Source organism: Mauremys mutica, chromosome 5 (assembly GCF_020497125.1).
Source record: "Mauremys mutica isolate MM-2020 ecotype Southern chromosome 5, ASM2049712v1, whole genome shotgun sequence".
NCBI lineage: Eukaryota > Metazoa > Chordata > Testudines > Geoemydidae > Mauremys > Mauremys mutica.
In genome coordinates, this window is record NC_059076.1 from 83,911,252 (window position 1) to 83,925,248 (window position 13,997).

The following is a 13,997-nucleotide window of genomic DNA, read 5'->3' on the forward strand; positions in this document are numbered from 1 at the left end:
TATCCGTGCGCCCCCGCGCGCCCCCTGGTGGTGCTGAGCTGCCAGCGTGGGGGGGCTGCCGGACGGGCTGGAGCCCGGCGTGAGCGCGCCAGTGCGAACGCTCCGGGGACCCCGCCCCCTCGCGGCTCTGCCTCGCGCTCGCCCTAAACCAGGGTTCACAAGGGGGGGAGGGGAGAGTGACTCACCAGATTCAGCCCACCTGACAGGACGGACAAACAGAGCCCCTGCTGGGGGGAGAGGGGCCCTCTGCCCAGCTCAGGGGAGCAGCACAGACTGCCAGGCAGAGCCCCCCTGCTGGGCCGAGCTGGGGGGGCCCCTCCCCAGAAAGGTGCTGGGGGGATTGGCTGGTTGCCGGTGCGTGCAGCAGGTCACATGTGGGAGGGAGGCATGTTGATGTGATACACAGCCACACCTTACCTTGTGGGGCCTGATCCGTAGGGAAGGGAAGGGTGGAGAGCCCACCCAGGTGTCAGTAGGTGTAAAGAATGGTATTGCATAGCTAAGCAGTAGAGAGTTCAATTTTATGTGTTAAAAAGTTGACTGATAACCAAACAATGCATGTGGGGGGAAGCAAGGAGAGGGCCTGGGGGATGAGAAAAGTTTTCTCCTTATGGGAGAAAGTGAAAATGGGCTTAGCTGCTTAACAAGTACCCAAGGTGGTAAAGAGAAAGGTTAAGAGGCACTGCGGTCTTTGCTCACAGAGCTGCTATGGATGGTCTGGTAGTGCTGACATAGTGAGTCCTCTGTCCAGTTACTGTTGCCAGAGATGCAGTGACCTATGTTGTAGGTTTCATGCTAAATTGTCATCTTGGCAGATTATGTTCCTATTCCACCTCTATATTCAGGGGCGTTGGAACGATTTTTCTAGTGGGGATGCTGAAAGCAGAAACCATGTATTTGGTTGTTATTACTACTTCAAGCCAGGGGGTGCTGCTGCTCCCCTAGTTCCAGCACCCTGTCTGTTTTAAAGATGAGAGCAGCTGTATGGATATGTTTGCATTGCAATATAAACAATCAGCCTCAAGCTTACTCCCCCTTCCATCTACACACCATAAATCACGCTAACCTAGGGCCCTTGGTCCCAGGAGCCTGTGGGAGTGGAGGGTCAGAGCCCAAGTCAAGCCATGACTCAGGTATGAACCCTATTGTTTTGCAGTGTAGATACAGCTCCGCTTGACTTGCATCCTAGGAGTCTGCCAGAAGTATCCCAGAACATAGGCACCGACTCCATGGGTGCTCTGGGGCTGGAGCACCCACAGGGAAAAATTAGTGGGTACTCTGCACCCACCGGCAGCCAAGCTCCTCTCCGCCCCACCTCACCTCCGCCTCTGTCTCCCCTGAGCACACCGCATCCCTGCTTCTCTGCCTACTTCCCAGCACTTGCCACCACAAAATAGATGTTTCGCAGTGTAACAAGCTCTGGGAGCGAGGGGGAGGAGCAGGAACATGGTGCACTCAGGAGGAGGCAAGGCTGGGATTTGGGGAAGGGAGGGGGTGGAGTCGGGACGGCAGAAGTCAGTGCCTATGTCCCACAATCCCATGCACCTACTTCCTTAGTCCTCTCTATCCCAAAAATCTGTAGTGTAGTCAATTGAAAATGGAAGCCACTTCCCCTTGGCATACAGCAGCAGCTCAGTGAGTTGCCATTAACCCTTCCATTGTCTCCTAATCACTGAGCTGCAAAAAGACCATTGAAGAGCCTTTTTGCATTTTCAGTGGAGACCAAACAGAACAAGCATACTGCTTCTTGGTCATGGGAGCACAAAATTCACAGATTTTGGTGAATTTCTATTGCAAGGCCAGTAAAACTGTGGACTATAGCAAAAATACCAGAATGACCACATGTACCAGCAGATAGCTAAAAAGCTGGTAGTCTGTAAAATTTTCCAGACTGGTGACCAGTGCAGGGAGCAGATTAAATGGCTCAAGAGTAAGTACAAGAAGAACAGAAACCAGAACCACACCTCAGGGAATTCAGCAACTTCATGCCTGATTTATGAGAGGTTTAACCAGGTGCTGGGCACTGTGCCCAGCATAGAGCTAACTGTGGTCAGCCAGGATGGTGCCTTCTGTCCCCTGAATCCAGCATGGGAACTGATGTGACCCCTCAGTAGGCTCCAAGTGAGGACCATTAAGTGAGTGTTTATTAAACCAGTCCAGAGCAGGCTGTGGGACAGGATCAACACCAAATTCTGGGTCCGTACTCAGAGGAACTGTTTGATGCCCCCCACCCCTAAGGAACACCCAACTGCCAAGCCTGCAGAAAAGACAGAAGCCACCCCTGAGCCTGGTAAGTTTCCAAGTTTATTGCTACAATAATGGGAGGGTTTTCTACTCCAAGGACCAATGCAACAATTATGAGAAGGCCCAGCTACCAGTGGGTATCTGCTAATGGCGGATTGTATCCCTGAGCCTTGGTGTCCCCCTCCCTTGCCCCCTTCCCACCACATGGAGTTCCACATCCCTGAGTGATGTAGTTATACCGAACTAAGTGCCAGTGTAGACAGCACTAGCTCTCCCGCCAATAAAGCTACCACCTCTTGTGGAGATGAAATTATTAAGCCTATAGGATAGCTCTCTCCCATCAGTTTAGAGCAACTTACCTTACTCATGTTGTCTTAGAGGAGGGCAAACTGTGGACACACGAGTCCCATCAATGGCACTGGTGCAGTTAGGAAACCCCATTCTCTCAAAGCCAGCAATTATACCGCTGCCTCAATATAACGCCACCCGATATAACATGAATTTGGATATAACGTGGTAAAGCAGTGATCCGGGGGGCTGCGCACTCCAGTGGATCAAAGCAAGTTCAATATAACACAGTTTCACCTATAATATGGTAAGATTTTTTGGCTTCCAAGGACAGCATTATATCGAAATAGAGGTGTACCTCAGGAATATCTTTAATGCCTGCCACCTTAGGGTAAACCACACGCCTGATTGCTTGAAAAACCTTGGCTGCCACTTTAACCACAATTGACTTTCCTACACCAAACTGGTTGGCTACAGAAGTCTGAGGTGGCCAGTTTCCAGATGGTTATAGCAGCCTGCTTGTGGACAGGCAAGGGTGCCCTCAGGTGTGTGTCTTTACACTGGAGAGTTAGGGTAAGCTACTCACAAAGATCCAGAAATTTGTCTTTCTTCATGCGAAAGTTCTAGACCCACTGCTGGTCATCCCATTGCTTGCCGTCTGCATGACAATTTGATCTCACCAGTCTGTGCTTTGGTCCTGTTCCAGAAGTGCTGATTTATGTAGGGGGCATCAGCAGCTGTGATGATTGTACCGAGCAGCAACTGCCAGTGCAAGTCTGCTATGCCATAATACTCTTCCTCCTCTGCCTACTCCTCCTCTTCCTCCATCATGAAATCTACCTTTGATAGGACAGAAGATGCCGCCAAAATGTCCACTAACACCTCACGGAAGCTCTGCCCATTTCATGACACAGCAGTGAAAGCACAAGCAAGAGAAGTTACTCAAAAGGTGTCTCTTCCATGTTGCTGGCTCCAGTAGTTGGGAGCACACAGACCAAAATGATTGCTTAGCAGGCCATTCAAACTTCTTATAACATGGAGGGTGGGCATTTTTTCTTCACAGTCAAAGAGCTAGAGCAACCACATTTTGGGAGGGTGCTAGAGCCTGGAATATGGTTGGTTTGACTCAGGTCAGCATGCTGCAGTGTGCTTGACTGCCCCAGATTTGAGCCTGGGTTAGAAAAGTCTCTTAATGTAGAGTTAAGAATCAGCTTAGGTGCTCAAGCCCAGAGCTCTCTAACACGGGTCAGCTTACTCGAGTCCCACTAAGCCTGGGCTTACATTGCAGTGTAGATAAACCCTGTGTGACCTGTGGAGTGGCAAGAGTTTGGCATTCTCTTTCCTAGGCTTGCCTCACTGACCTTTAAACACAGTAAGTTATTTATTTGCTATCTCAGAGGTAAGCAGCCCAATGTATTGGATCATTGAGAAGGTCTCTTGGTAGCTTGATATTCTGTTTCTAAATAAATCCATCCACTTTGTGAAACTAAAGCTCCATTGTATCTTGAGGTTTTGGTAACGCTGACAAATGAGTCAAGGTTTGCTCTTTGTTTATGATGTCACCTGAATCTCTTTGTTGATTTATAGTCCTTGCTGTATGTAGATGCTATCTATAAAACGAGCATTTTAAAAGGAGGTATTAAATTGTCTGACAAAGGTTCCAACGATACTGGTAACCAGTATAACTGCATATATAAATACTTATTTGCAGTGTATTTAAATACTCTAGCCAAGTCTTTGGGTCATTACTCCTATGAAAAGGCAGAGACAAAAATGGTGGGAAAAATAGTTTTAAGATGTTTTCCCTCTGTTTTTTTTATAATATATTTGTTTTCCAGTGATTTAAAACTGCAAGCTTTGAAAGTGTGACTGGGGAAAAATTACATCTGAAGCCCAGGGGCGAATTTTGTAACGGCAGCGCTTTAACATGGCTTGTTAAGGGCCAGCTACGAGGGATGTGGCTACCAGCGCTGGGAGCACTGTCTACACTGGCACTTTATAGCGCTGAAACTTGCAGCGCTCAGGGCTTGGCTACACTTACAAATTTGCAGCGCTGCAGCAGGGTGTGAAAACACACCCTCTCCAGCGCTGAAAATTGCGGCGCTGCAAAGCGCCAGTGTGGTCAAAGCCCCAGCGCTGGGAGCGCGGCTCCCAGCACTGTCCGTTATTCCCCACAGGGAGGTGGAGTACGGACAGCGCTGGGAGAGCTCTCTCCCAGCGCTGGTGCTTTGACTACACTTAGCGCTTTGAAGTGCTAAGTGTAGCCACAGCCTAAGGTTGGTGTTTTTTCATACCCCTGAGCAAAAAAGTTGCAGTGCTGTAAAGTGTAGACAAGCCCTAAAATGGGAAGAGTGGCTCTGCCCCCACCCATCCAGGAGGGCTATCAAAATTAAGTGGGCCATTATAGGACAAAAGCTTTGTTAATTGCCTATCCATCCATGGAGTAAGAAGGCCTCATCCCATTGGTTTAAATGCTGGAAGAAGTAAATAAAAATAGTGAACAAGATTTTTCATCTCTTTGCTATTTGAACTCTGACAAGGGCCGACACTAGAAACAAAAGCAGAGATCCCCAGGGTCAACCTCGTATTAGCCCTAAAAGAGATTCAGTTCTGACAGATTTTTATATCTCTGTTACCTTTTGGAACCATAGACTGAACTCATTTGTGCATATATGTTGCCTGCTTTAAACTGTAGATAACGCTCTCATTTCGTTTTCCTAGTTAATAAATCCTTATTTAGTGTACGATAGGATTGGCTATCAACATTGTCTTTGATGTGAGATCTAAGGTACAAATTAATCTGGGGTAAGTGACTCGCCTCTGGGGCATGAGAGCTACCTGAATATTTTGTGATTTTTGGTATAAGTGACTCAATGGTAAGACTGCTACAGTGATCTAGGAGTTCCCTTTTGTTACTGGTGAAATCTAATTATAGAATATTCACCCAGTTTGGGGTGTCTGCCCTGCTTTTGACAGTCTGTCCTGTGGTTGGGATTCAGAGTCATGAACCATTCCAGACAGTGTTACAGGTGCTTTTAAAATAATCACAGTTTCAAAACTCCCATTTTGTCCTCTTTTTTCAAGTGATGTTTGAAAGCTTCTAATTCCATTTTTGGCAGTGCAATCTGTTTCCATAGCAATGGAAAAAGCAGCCACCAGTAGAAATATAAGAGGAATGCTTTCACATATATGTGGCTAAAGCTGAGGGCTAAATATTTTTTTTCTTCAGTAGCTCCAACAGATTTCAGGCTCCAACAGACTTGTAAAAATTCACCTCCATTAATTTTGTTAGAGTTACTCCAAGGAAGAATATGGTCACATATGTCTAAACATACTTTGAAATTTAAGATTTTGTTAAAGAGGAGTTTTTTAATACATCACATTAAAGACTTGAAAAATTATTTCATTTGATAAATGGAATATAAAGAACATTCTGCAAAAACAACGACACACTTCAGGAAAGTCAGCTATACCAGATTCCTATACTTCTTGGGTAGCTGAAGGGATGTGTGTGGGTATAATATAAAACTGCACAACATGTCTTATGCTATTTCTTATGCTCAGTCTCATTTCTTTATACATATAAAAAATATGTAAATACAGTATTATAGTTGAAATTGTCAATGCATAAGAATTTTTAAAAAGTAAGTTTCCACAGCCACTGTAACTTGGACTTGTAATTGTGAGGCATTTTGTATTATTGTATATAGTGCTAGAATTTATGTAGGAGTGGATTAAGATAGAACCTTGGTATCCATGTTTTATGATCAGTGACTGGGAGGAGTACAGCTGACTGATGCAAACCGGTGCCTATTGGGGTGGGCTGGGCTTGGCAGGAAGATCAAGAATTTGTAGGTAGAGGAAGATAAGAATCAATCTGTTGTACGGGTGGCCAGTCTGGGAGAGTGAGATATTTTGGGTGAGGTTTGGTTTGAAGCCAGAACCTGTAGGGCAATGCATATGTATTGGGGGCCTTAAAATGTGGGGTGATCCACGCCTTATTTAGCCTTATATCCAGAAGTGAATTATACATCTGCAGTGTAGTTATGATTTCTGTGGAAACCATAATTTTGATTTTTCAGGTACTTGTGCATTTGAAATCCTAATTGTTTTTTGGACTGAATTTGCTTGGTTTTGTGTGTGGGAATAAAAGACTGAATACAGGAATTGCACAGATGTGTTTATTTCAGTCTGAAATGAGAGAAGCAAAAAGGGTCACACATTGAAATAAATGCACTAACTTGGTATATTATGTGTGGATCTGGAGCTCTGCACCTATTTTGCATACCTTGTTTATTTCAATATGTGATTTACTTTTCTAAGTAGGAAAGGGATGATGAGAGAGTATATATTAAAAATAAATGCATTGGTCTTGTAAAACTAAACTTCTCTTAAAAGAACATTGTTAAGGTTTGCAGGGATCAAATTTAACTTTTTCTTTCTAAATCTATTTACCACGTCCATTCAGTTTTTCCAAAACAAATGATTCAGTGATCTTTATTTTTTTTAAATTATGCCAATAGTCAGGAGTAACTTCCATAACAAACATGAATGCATGTGTCATGGAGTCAAAAAAAACTTGCTAAGGAAACAGAATTCATTTTAAAGTTTTATGACAGGAAAAGTTCCAGGATATATTAGAAATTGGAGACATGGTTAAAACAGAGTTCAGTTCAGTCTGTACTGTAAAACTGTATTTTAAATACTATAGAATCATAGGACTAGAAAGGACCTTGAGAGGTCCTCTAGTTCAGTCCCCTGAAGGGAAACTGCCATGTAATTCAGTCTCCTTCCACAGTTGATTTAATAGCGTAGACAAGACAGGAAGTTACTTTGAAACATGAACCTAACAAGTATTTTGTCCATACTAAACATTTTGACATGGCTGTATTACAAAACTGTGCTAAAATAGGCCTATGACTGGGCAAGTCTATAGCGTTGTTTCTTGAAGTATGATTGTTTTAAAACAACAAAACCATGTCCACCGCAGACACTGGAATTGCTCAGAGAATGCTAACTACCTCCATGTTTGAAAATGGTTGTCAAGCAATTGTGCTTGATAGCAACTATTTCTGAATAGGTTGTAGATATCTCTGTTCTATTTCAGTGGAGACAGGTCTATATATATTTTTGTCTGTGTGGCTTGTGACAACATCTGAACCTCAATGGCTTAGTAACTGAGGATCTGAAAATAAAACTTCTATTTTTGCTAGATTTCAGAGTAGCAGCAGTGTTAGTCTGTATCCGCAAAAAGAACAGGAGTATGTGTGGCACCTTAGAGACTAACATTTATTTCAGCATAAGCTTTCGTGGGCTACAGCTCACTTCTTCGGATGCACAATCTGTGTTCCATTCTATGCATCCGAAGAAGTGAACTGTAGCCCACGAAAGCTTATGCTGAAATAAATTTGTTAGTCTCTAAGGTGCCACAAGTACTCCTGTTATTTTTGCTAGAGTTATTTTTAATAGAAATTAATTTGCAATTAAGGATTGGAACACAGTCCTTTCCATAGGTCACCAGTACAAACCCAGCCCAGGTTGGTAATAACTTTGCCATAATTGTTGACAGTATCAACACAGTCCAATGACAGACAGGGCCCATAGCCAACTACTAGCTTCTTCTAGAGGCAGTCCTTGAATTGAGAGATAGAAAATGATCTTGTTAATAGCCTGGCTTCAGTTGGTTGAAAATGATGGGTCATATCAGTTTTCCCCTAATTCAGACCTGGAGAGGTGATCTCTCCACAGCAGAGTTGAGAGGCATTGGGAGATCAGCATGGGCCAGCTTGTACAGCTGTAGCTAGTTATGCACCTATTCCATTTGCAAGCTCTAAACTCACACATACGTTTTCAAAATAAATGAATTAGGATAAACCACAGCAGATAAGAGAAGTGTGGGTCTTGCTTAAACCATTCACTTCTGGATGAGTATGACAGCAAGTTTTGAAAATCCTTCTCACGGGGAGGCTTTGTTTCATGCTCCCGCATACGTGCATGAAGAAGCATATGTCTAGCTATCTATAGCTTCATAGAGAGACCAATAATTAGTCTAGAGGAATTGTTTTTCTTCCTTCCTCTCCTGCGGCTGCAGCAGAAAGCGAAGGGGTGTGGAGCTGCGTGTGTGAATGTGTGTGATACGTGCCTAGCTGCACTATGCTCCATGGCCGCCCCACCTGCCACAAGCCCTGGGCTGCCCCGCCCTCCTTTGCGCTGTACACTGAAACACGTGCTAGGAGAGCTCGCCCAGGACTGCTGGAGAAAGCATCAGACGGAGCCAATCACCGTGCAAGAAGGCGGGTTGAACTGCATGTGCTCCTGTTTGTGTACGTGCAGGAGCTGGTTCCCGGCACAGTGGGAGGGGAGTTCAGCACGGAGGTTCCCTTTTAGAGCTTGCACGGTGTCAGACCGTGCTACATGCACTAGGCAGAATCGGGGACGGGCGTGCTGGGCTTCTCTATTCGCCCCACCGCAGCAGCCGTCCCAGAACATTGGGAGTAAGTAGTCCTCAGCCGAAAAGAGACAATGTGGATGATGCTGGATTGCAGCTCAGAGGTGAGGCTGAGGAGTTTGCACCGTTGTTTCCGTGCATTGTTAGAAGTCCAGGTGTTGAGTTGTTTGTAATGTAGTTTTACCACTATTGGCTAAACCCAAATCCCACTGATGTCAGTAAGATTTTGCCAGTTTCTCGATTTGGTGGTTTGCGTTCCAACAAAGCTAATAGCCTGGTTCTTTCAAGTTGAAAAGCCTATGATAAAGGGGCATAAACATTAGATGAAGGGGATGGTGTGGGATACCTTCAGATTTTTCTGCTACCGTATAAATTATCTTTCAGGTCTAAGAATAACGTGAAGCTAAATGTATTTTTAAAACACTTGTTTCCCCCCCTGTAGTCTGACGGCTTGAGCCTCCTGCTTGAGGCGGGGACTGGGGTGAATGCACCCGCAGATGCGTTTGGTCAGTCCCCAGCTCACTTGGCTGCTTGTGGAGGACAAGCTTTTTTCCTACTCTGGCAACTGCAAACAGGCGCTAATCTGAACCAACAGGTACAAGTAATGCCTTTTTGTTACTTTTGGACTGCCTTATTCCAATGAAACATGTTATTTGTATGAAAGGTATATTTATGTAAATCTTTAGTTGTCAGAGATTTGATGAGATATACAGACTAGTTGCCTGTGACGATTTGTTGCATCTCATCTATACAATTTATTACATGAAAACAGGTGTCCTTTGTATGAAACATCTCTTCCCCAGTCCTCAATCAGTCATCAGTTGTAAACACTTTCAAAATAGACTCTTCCTCATGTAAAATGTACTTTAAAATTCATTCTGTTATTGTGTGTTCAGATTGTTTTATAGCTATATAGGACCCCCGTCGAATCTGAAACTTTGTCTCCTCATTTTGCACATGGTAGAGAACTTTAGTATCCCCTTTATCCTGTCAGGGTCTTGGGAATGTTCACATTATCTCCTTCCAATATATATCAAGGTCTGTTACAGAGTCACACTTATCTCAGTAGCAGAAAATTTTGGTGATTTGCTTGTATCTCTGCATTTCGCTATGAATGGTGCTGTTACCTCCTAACTCTGTTTTGCTGGAAGATCCTGCTGCGTTGATTAGTGAATGAATGTGAATATGTAGCGGAGATGGGTCAGAAACTGTTGTCAGATCCCTCAAATATTTCCAAGTGTTCAAATTTTTTTTTCCTCACTCAGATCATGATGAAAAGTCAATCTCAAATTTTCACAGACCAAATTGTTTTCAGATCACGTCAGTGTTTTGATAACTTCAAAACATTTCACTTTGATTTGACCTTTTACAACTTTTTTTTTTTTAAGTTTAATTAGCTTAAATTTCTACAGGGAAAGTCATGTTGAATTGGAAAAACAGGAATTTTCATTTTGGAAGTGTCAAACAACAACATTTTGTTAGTTTCTAAACTTTGAGGAGATTTGTCAAATCCAAATCTGTTTTGTGAACAGTGTTGGTTTTGATGAATTGGCATTTTCTGATGTTGAAAAATTCCCAATTAGCTCTGAGTACGCATTTTGTATAAAAGCTATTCTAGGAGATAAAGGTTTTGCAACAGATTTTGCACGTAATCTGCTAGCAGCTTATTATATGAATAAAGAGTATTCTAAAATTACTTAATAGCAGCTGCTGTTTGTATTTAACTGGATATATGCTTTCTGACCCACCTTTCTGACTTGCATCCAGATTGTGTCTCACAGAGTTTGAGCACCATCAGAACTGGTTAATCTCTCCCTGCCACCTTATTAAGTGATTTATGATATACTAAGGGTGAAATTCTATTGTATGTTTTTAGGATTGCCATGGAGAAGCTCCTATTCATAAGGCAGCTAAAGTTGGGAGCTTGGAGTGTCTTGCTCTACTCGTTGCCAGTGATGCCAGAATAGAGTAAGTCAAAAACTACATTTAACTAATTCAAATACGAGCCCTCAAAGAAGTTACTCACATAACTTATTCTGCTATAATCTTAAAATATATGAACATGAAATGTATGCTAATACAGAACTTTATTTCCTGTACAAACTATATTGTGGCAGTTGGAATGCAGTGTGCATGCGCATATTTTTAAATAAATATGGTGCAGCCATTACAAGTATGTATCATGATAGTCCACGTACTGTACAACTATACCATTGTCTTTCAGTTTTGGTTTAGAGAAAAACCTCTTTATGATAGCAGCTAAGAGGAGCTTACTGGTCATAGCTCCTGGTTGGAGGAGCTTTCCATTTCCTCTATTGGTTATACTATTCTTACATCTTATACTTGAGACAACTTCTTTGGTCTTGATTTTTTGTTAGCTTATTTCTCTGCTTCAAATATTTTTACATTTGAAATAAAGATATTTTACTGAAGAATTACGATGACTGCCTCATCTTACATAGTGACGATTTGAAATTAACTGTATGTTAACTTTTGTGTTTCAGTTTGTGCAATAATGATGGCCAAACAGCAGAAGATCTTGCATGGGCTTTTGGATTTCTGGAATGTGCCAAGTTCCTCACAACTGTTAAACATACTCAAAATATGAAGCTAAGAGAACAATCTAGCTGCTCACTTAAGGACAATTGTGGTTTGCCAAGAGAGGCTTCATCTGGACAGAAACGAGCATGTGGAATTATGGGACCCTCAAACAGAAAGAGGAGGAGATCAGATGGTACGTAGTTGATGACAGTTTACAAATTAGACACTTAGCCAGGACTGGTTTAATACATATCAGAATATTTTTAAACCCAAATCTCAGACTGTCAGTATTTAAGTACATTACCTGAATTTGTCAGTAGATATGTAGTAGTGGTGGTGGTGAGGCACGGCCTTTCAATGTATCCACATATACCTACGTAGTAAGGCTGCTATTCAGTCAGAATATTAATGTTCCATAGAAGAACATGCTCCCACAACATATGTATGTTCTAATAAAGGGCCAAATTACTTTTGTGCATTGGGTCAGGGTGGATTGATTTAAATCAAAGCTATTTAAATCACTGATTTTAATCATTATTAAATCAACATGAAGGTAAGGTTGTTTTAAATAATAGCTTTTAATTATTTTTAGTTATTTTCCTTAAGAAAGGTTTATTCTTATTCATAGACTTACAAGGTGCAGAGAATCCTCCAGCAAGTGACCCGTGCCCCATACTTCAGAGGAAGGCGAAAAACCTCTAGGGCCTCTGCCAATCTTCCCTGGAGGAAAATTCCTTCCCAACCCCAAATATGGCGATCAGTTAAACCCTGAGCATGTGAGCAAGACTCACCAGCCAGCACCCAGGAAATAATTCTCTGTAGTAACTCAGATCCCACCCCATCTAACATCCCATCACAGGCCATTGGGCATATTTACCTGCTAATAATCAAAGATCAATTAATTGCCAAAATTAGGCTATCCCATCATACCATCCCCCCCATAAACTTATGAAGCTTAGTCTTGAAGCCAGATATGTCTTTTGCCCCCACTACTCCCCTGGGAAGGCTGTTCCAGAACTTCACTCCTCTAATGGTTAGAAACCTTCATCTAATTTCAAGTCTAAACTTCCTAGTGTCCAGTTTATAGCCATTTGTTCTTGTGTCCACATTGGTACTAAGCTTAAATAATTCCTCTCCCTCCCTGATATTTATCCCTCTGATTATATTTATAAAGAGCAATCGTATCTCCCCTCAGCCTTTTGGTTAGGCTAAACAAGCCAAGCTCTTTGAGTCTACTTTCATAAGACAGGTAATACTATTGGTTGGTAACCCCTTAAAACATGTTGATTTGCAAGTAAATATAGTCTTTTTGCTAACCAGGAGAGAATGCTATATTTATACATATTAATTTAAGCAAGCATAAACCTTAACTTCTTACCAGATTTTTTCCTTGTGATTTGTGTCAATCTCTACTTGGATGGAAATTTCAAATTCAATTAAATGCACAAAACAAGATTTAAAAAAATTTAAATACAACTACCTGGGTTTTAGGTAGAGAGAAGGATGCATTAAACAACCATCCTATACTATAGCCAAGTGGTTTGATAAATCCAGATGTATACTTCTATTTTGTAAAGTAAGCTCTTTTTGTTTGAACAGATATCACGTCTTAGACTTCAAGTGGGAAAATCTGTAACCCTGTAAAGAATCTGCAAGAAGACTCTGAAATCTGCAAAAACAACATTATTGGTCTATGAACTAAGCAGCCCAATATTTGATGTCTGCTGTTTCCTTCTGAGAAGGAGAAAACCTTGGTGACTTTTGCTTCTTGAAGAAGACATTTTTCTAGAATACTTGTATTCACACAGCTGTGTGTGTGTGTTCTATTGTAGACTATGTATAATAGGGCAGTCTCTTCTCCAGTAAATAGCAAAACAAAGTTGATACTTAGCACGAACAGTGTTTCTCTCTGTCTCCTTCCATCCAAAGTGCTGTAGGAGATTAACATCTTGTTAAGTGGCATTCCCTGCCTATCACGTTGTGTGATATTACTGGCTACTGTCAAACAAACAGTTACCACACTTCACTAGAGAGAGGGCTCTAGGGAGCCCTAAGGATAGTTTGGGTCAGTTTAAAGTCCCATTTAATTCTGCACATTTTACTAACAAGAGCCATCTTTGCTTTTATGAACAAGAGCTGCTTACATGAGTAAATGTTAAAGGACTAGCCCCTAAATTTGTAAAGCACTTCAGGAGCCTTCAGAAAGCAAAAGACATTACAAATATTAGATTATCTTAATTTTGGCAACTGAGATAAAGGTAAACTCCTTTAATTAAACTTGTCTATACAAGAATGCAGTTGAATGTGATTTACTCTTCTTCCATTTTTGATGATTTTATTTAAAAAGACATTTTATACTTAAATTGCTGTGTAAAGAATTCAACTAGCATTTTTATTTCAAGTACTTTTGACTGACAAAATACTTATTTTCAATTTAAATGGTAAGTTTTCTAAAGCTTATGCATGAGACAGCTCT

At 42.0% G+C, this 13,997-nt stretch overlaps 1 protein-coding gene across 1 annotated transcript; it reads left to right on the forward strand.

Annotated features, from left to right (window-relative positions):
- Positions 1 to 8,428: 8,428 nt before the first annotated feature.
- Positions 8,429 to 13,258, forward strand: ANKRD37 (ankyrin repeat domain 37). Its single transcript, XM_045017997.1, has 5 exons — positions 8,429 to 9,084; positions 9,423 to 9,575; positions 10,857 to 10,948; positions 11,485 to 11,714; positions 13,121 to 13,258. The coding sequence occupies exons 1-5, from the start codon at positions 9,055 to 9,057 to the stop codon at positions 13,132 to 13,134; spliced, it is 519 nt and encodes a 172-aa protein (XP_044873932.1). The 5' UTR covers positions 8,429 to 9,054; the 3' UTR covers positions 13,135 to 13,258.
- The last annotated feature ends 739 nt before the right edge of the window (positions 13,259 to 13,997 follow it).

Bases quoted from the DNA above. Each gene is read 5' to 3' on its own strand.
- ANKRD37 (XM_045017997.1), top strand. From the start codon at position 9,055: ATGTGGATGATGCTGGATTGCAGCTCAGAG. The intron at 9,085-9,422 runs GTGAGGCTGAGG...CCCCCCCTGTAG, and splicing joins TGCTGGATTGCAGCTCAGAG to TCTGACGGCTTGAGCCTCCT. The intron at 10,949-11,484 runs GTAAGTCAAAAA...TTTGTGTTTCAG, and splicing joins GCCAGTGATGCCAGAATAGA to TTTGTGCAATAATGATGGCC.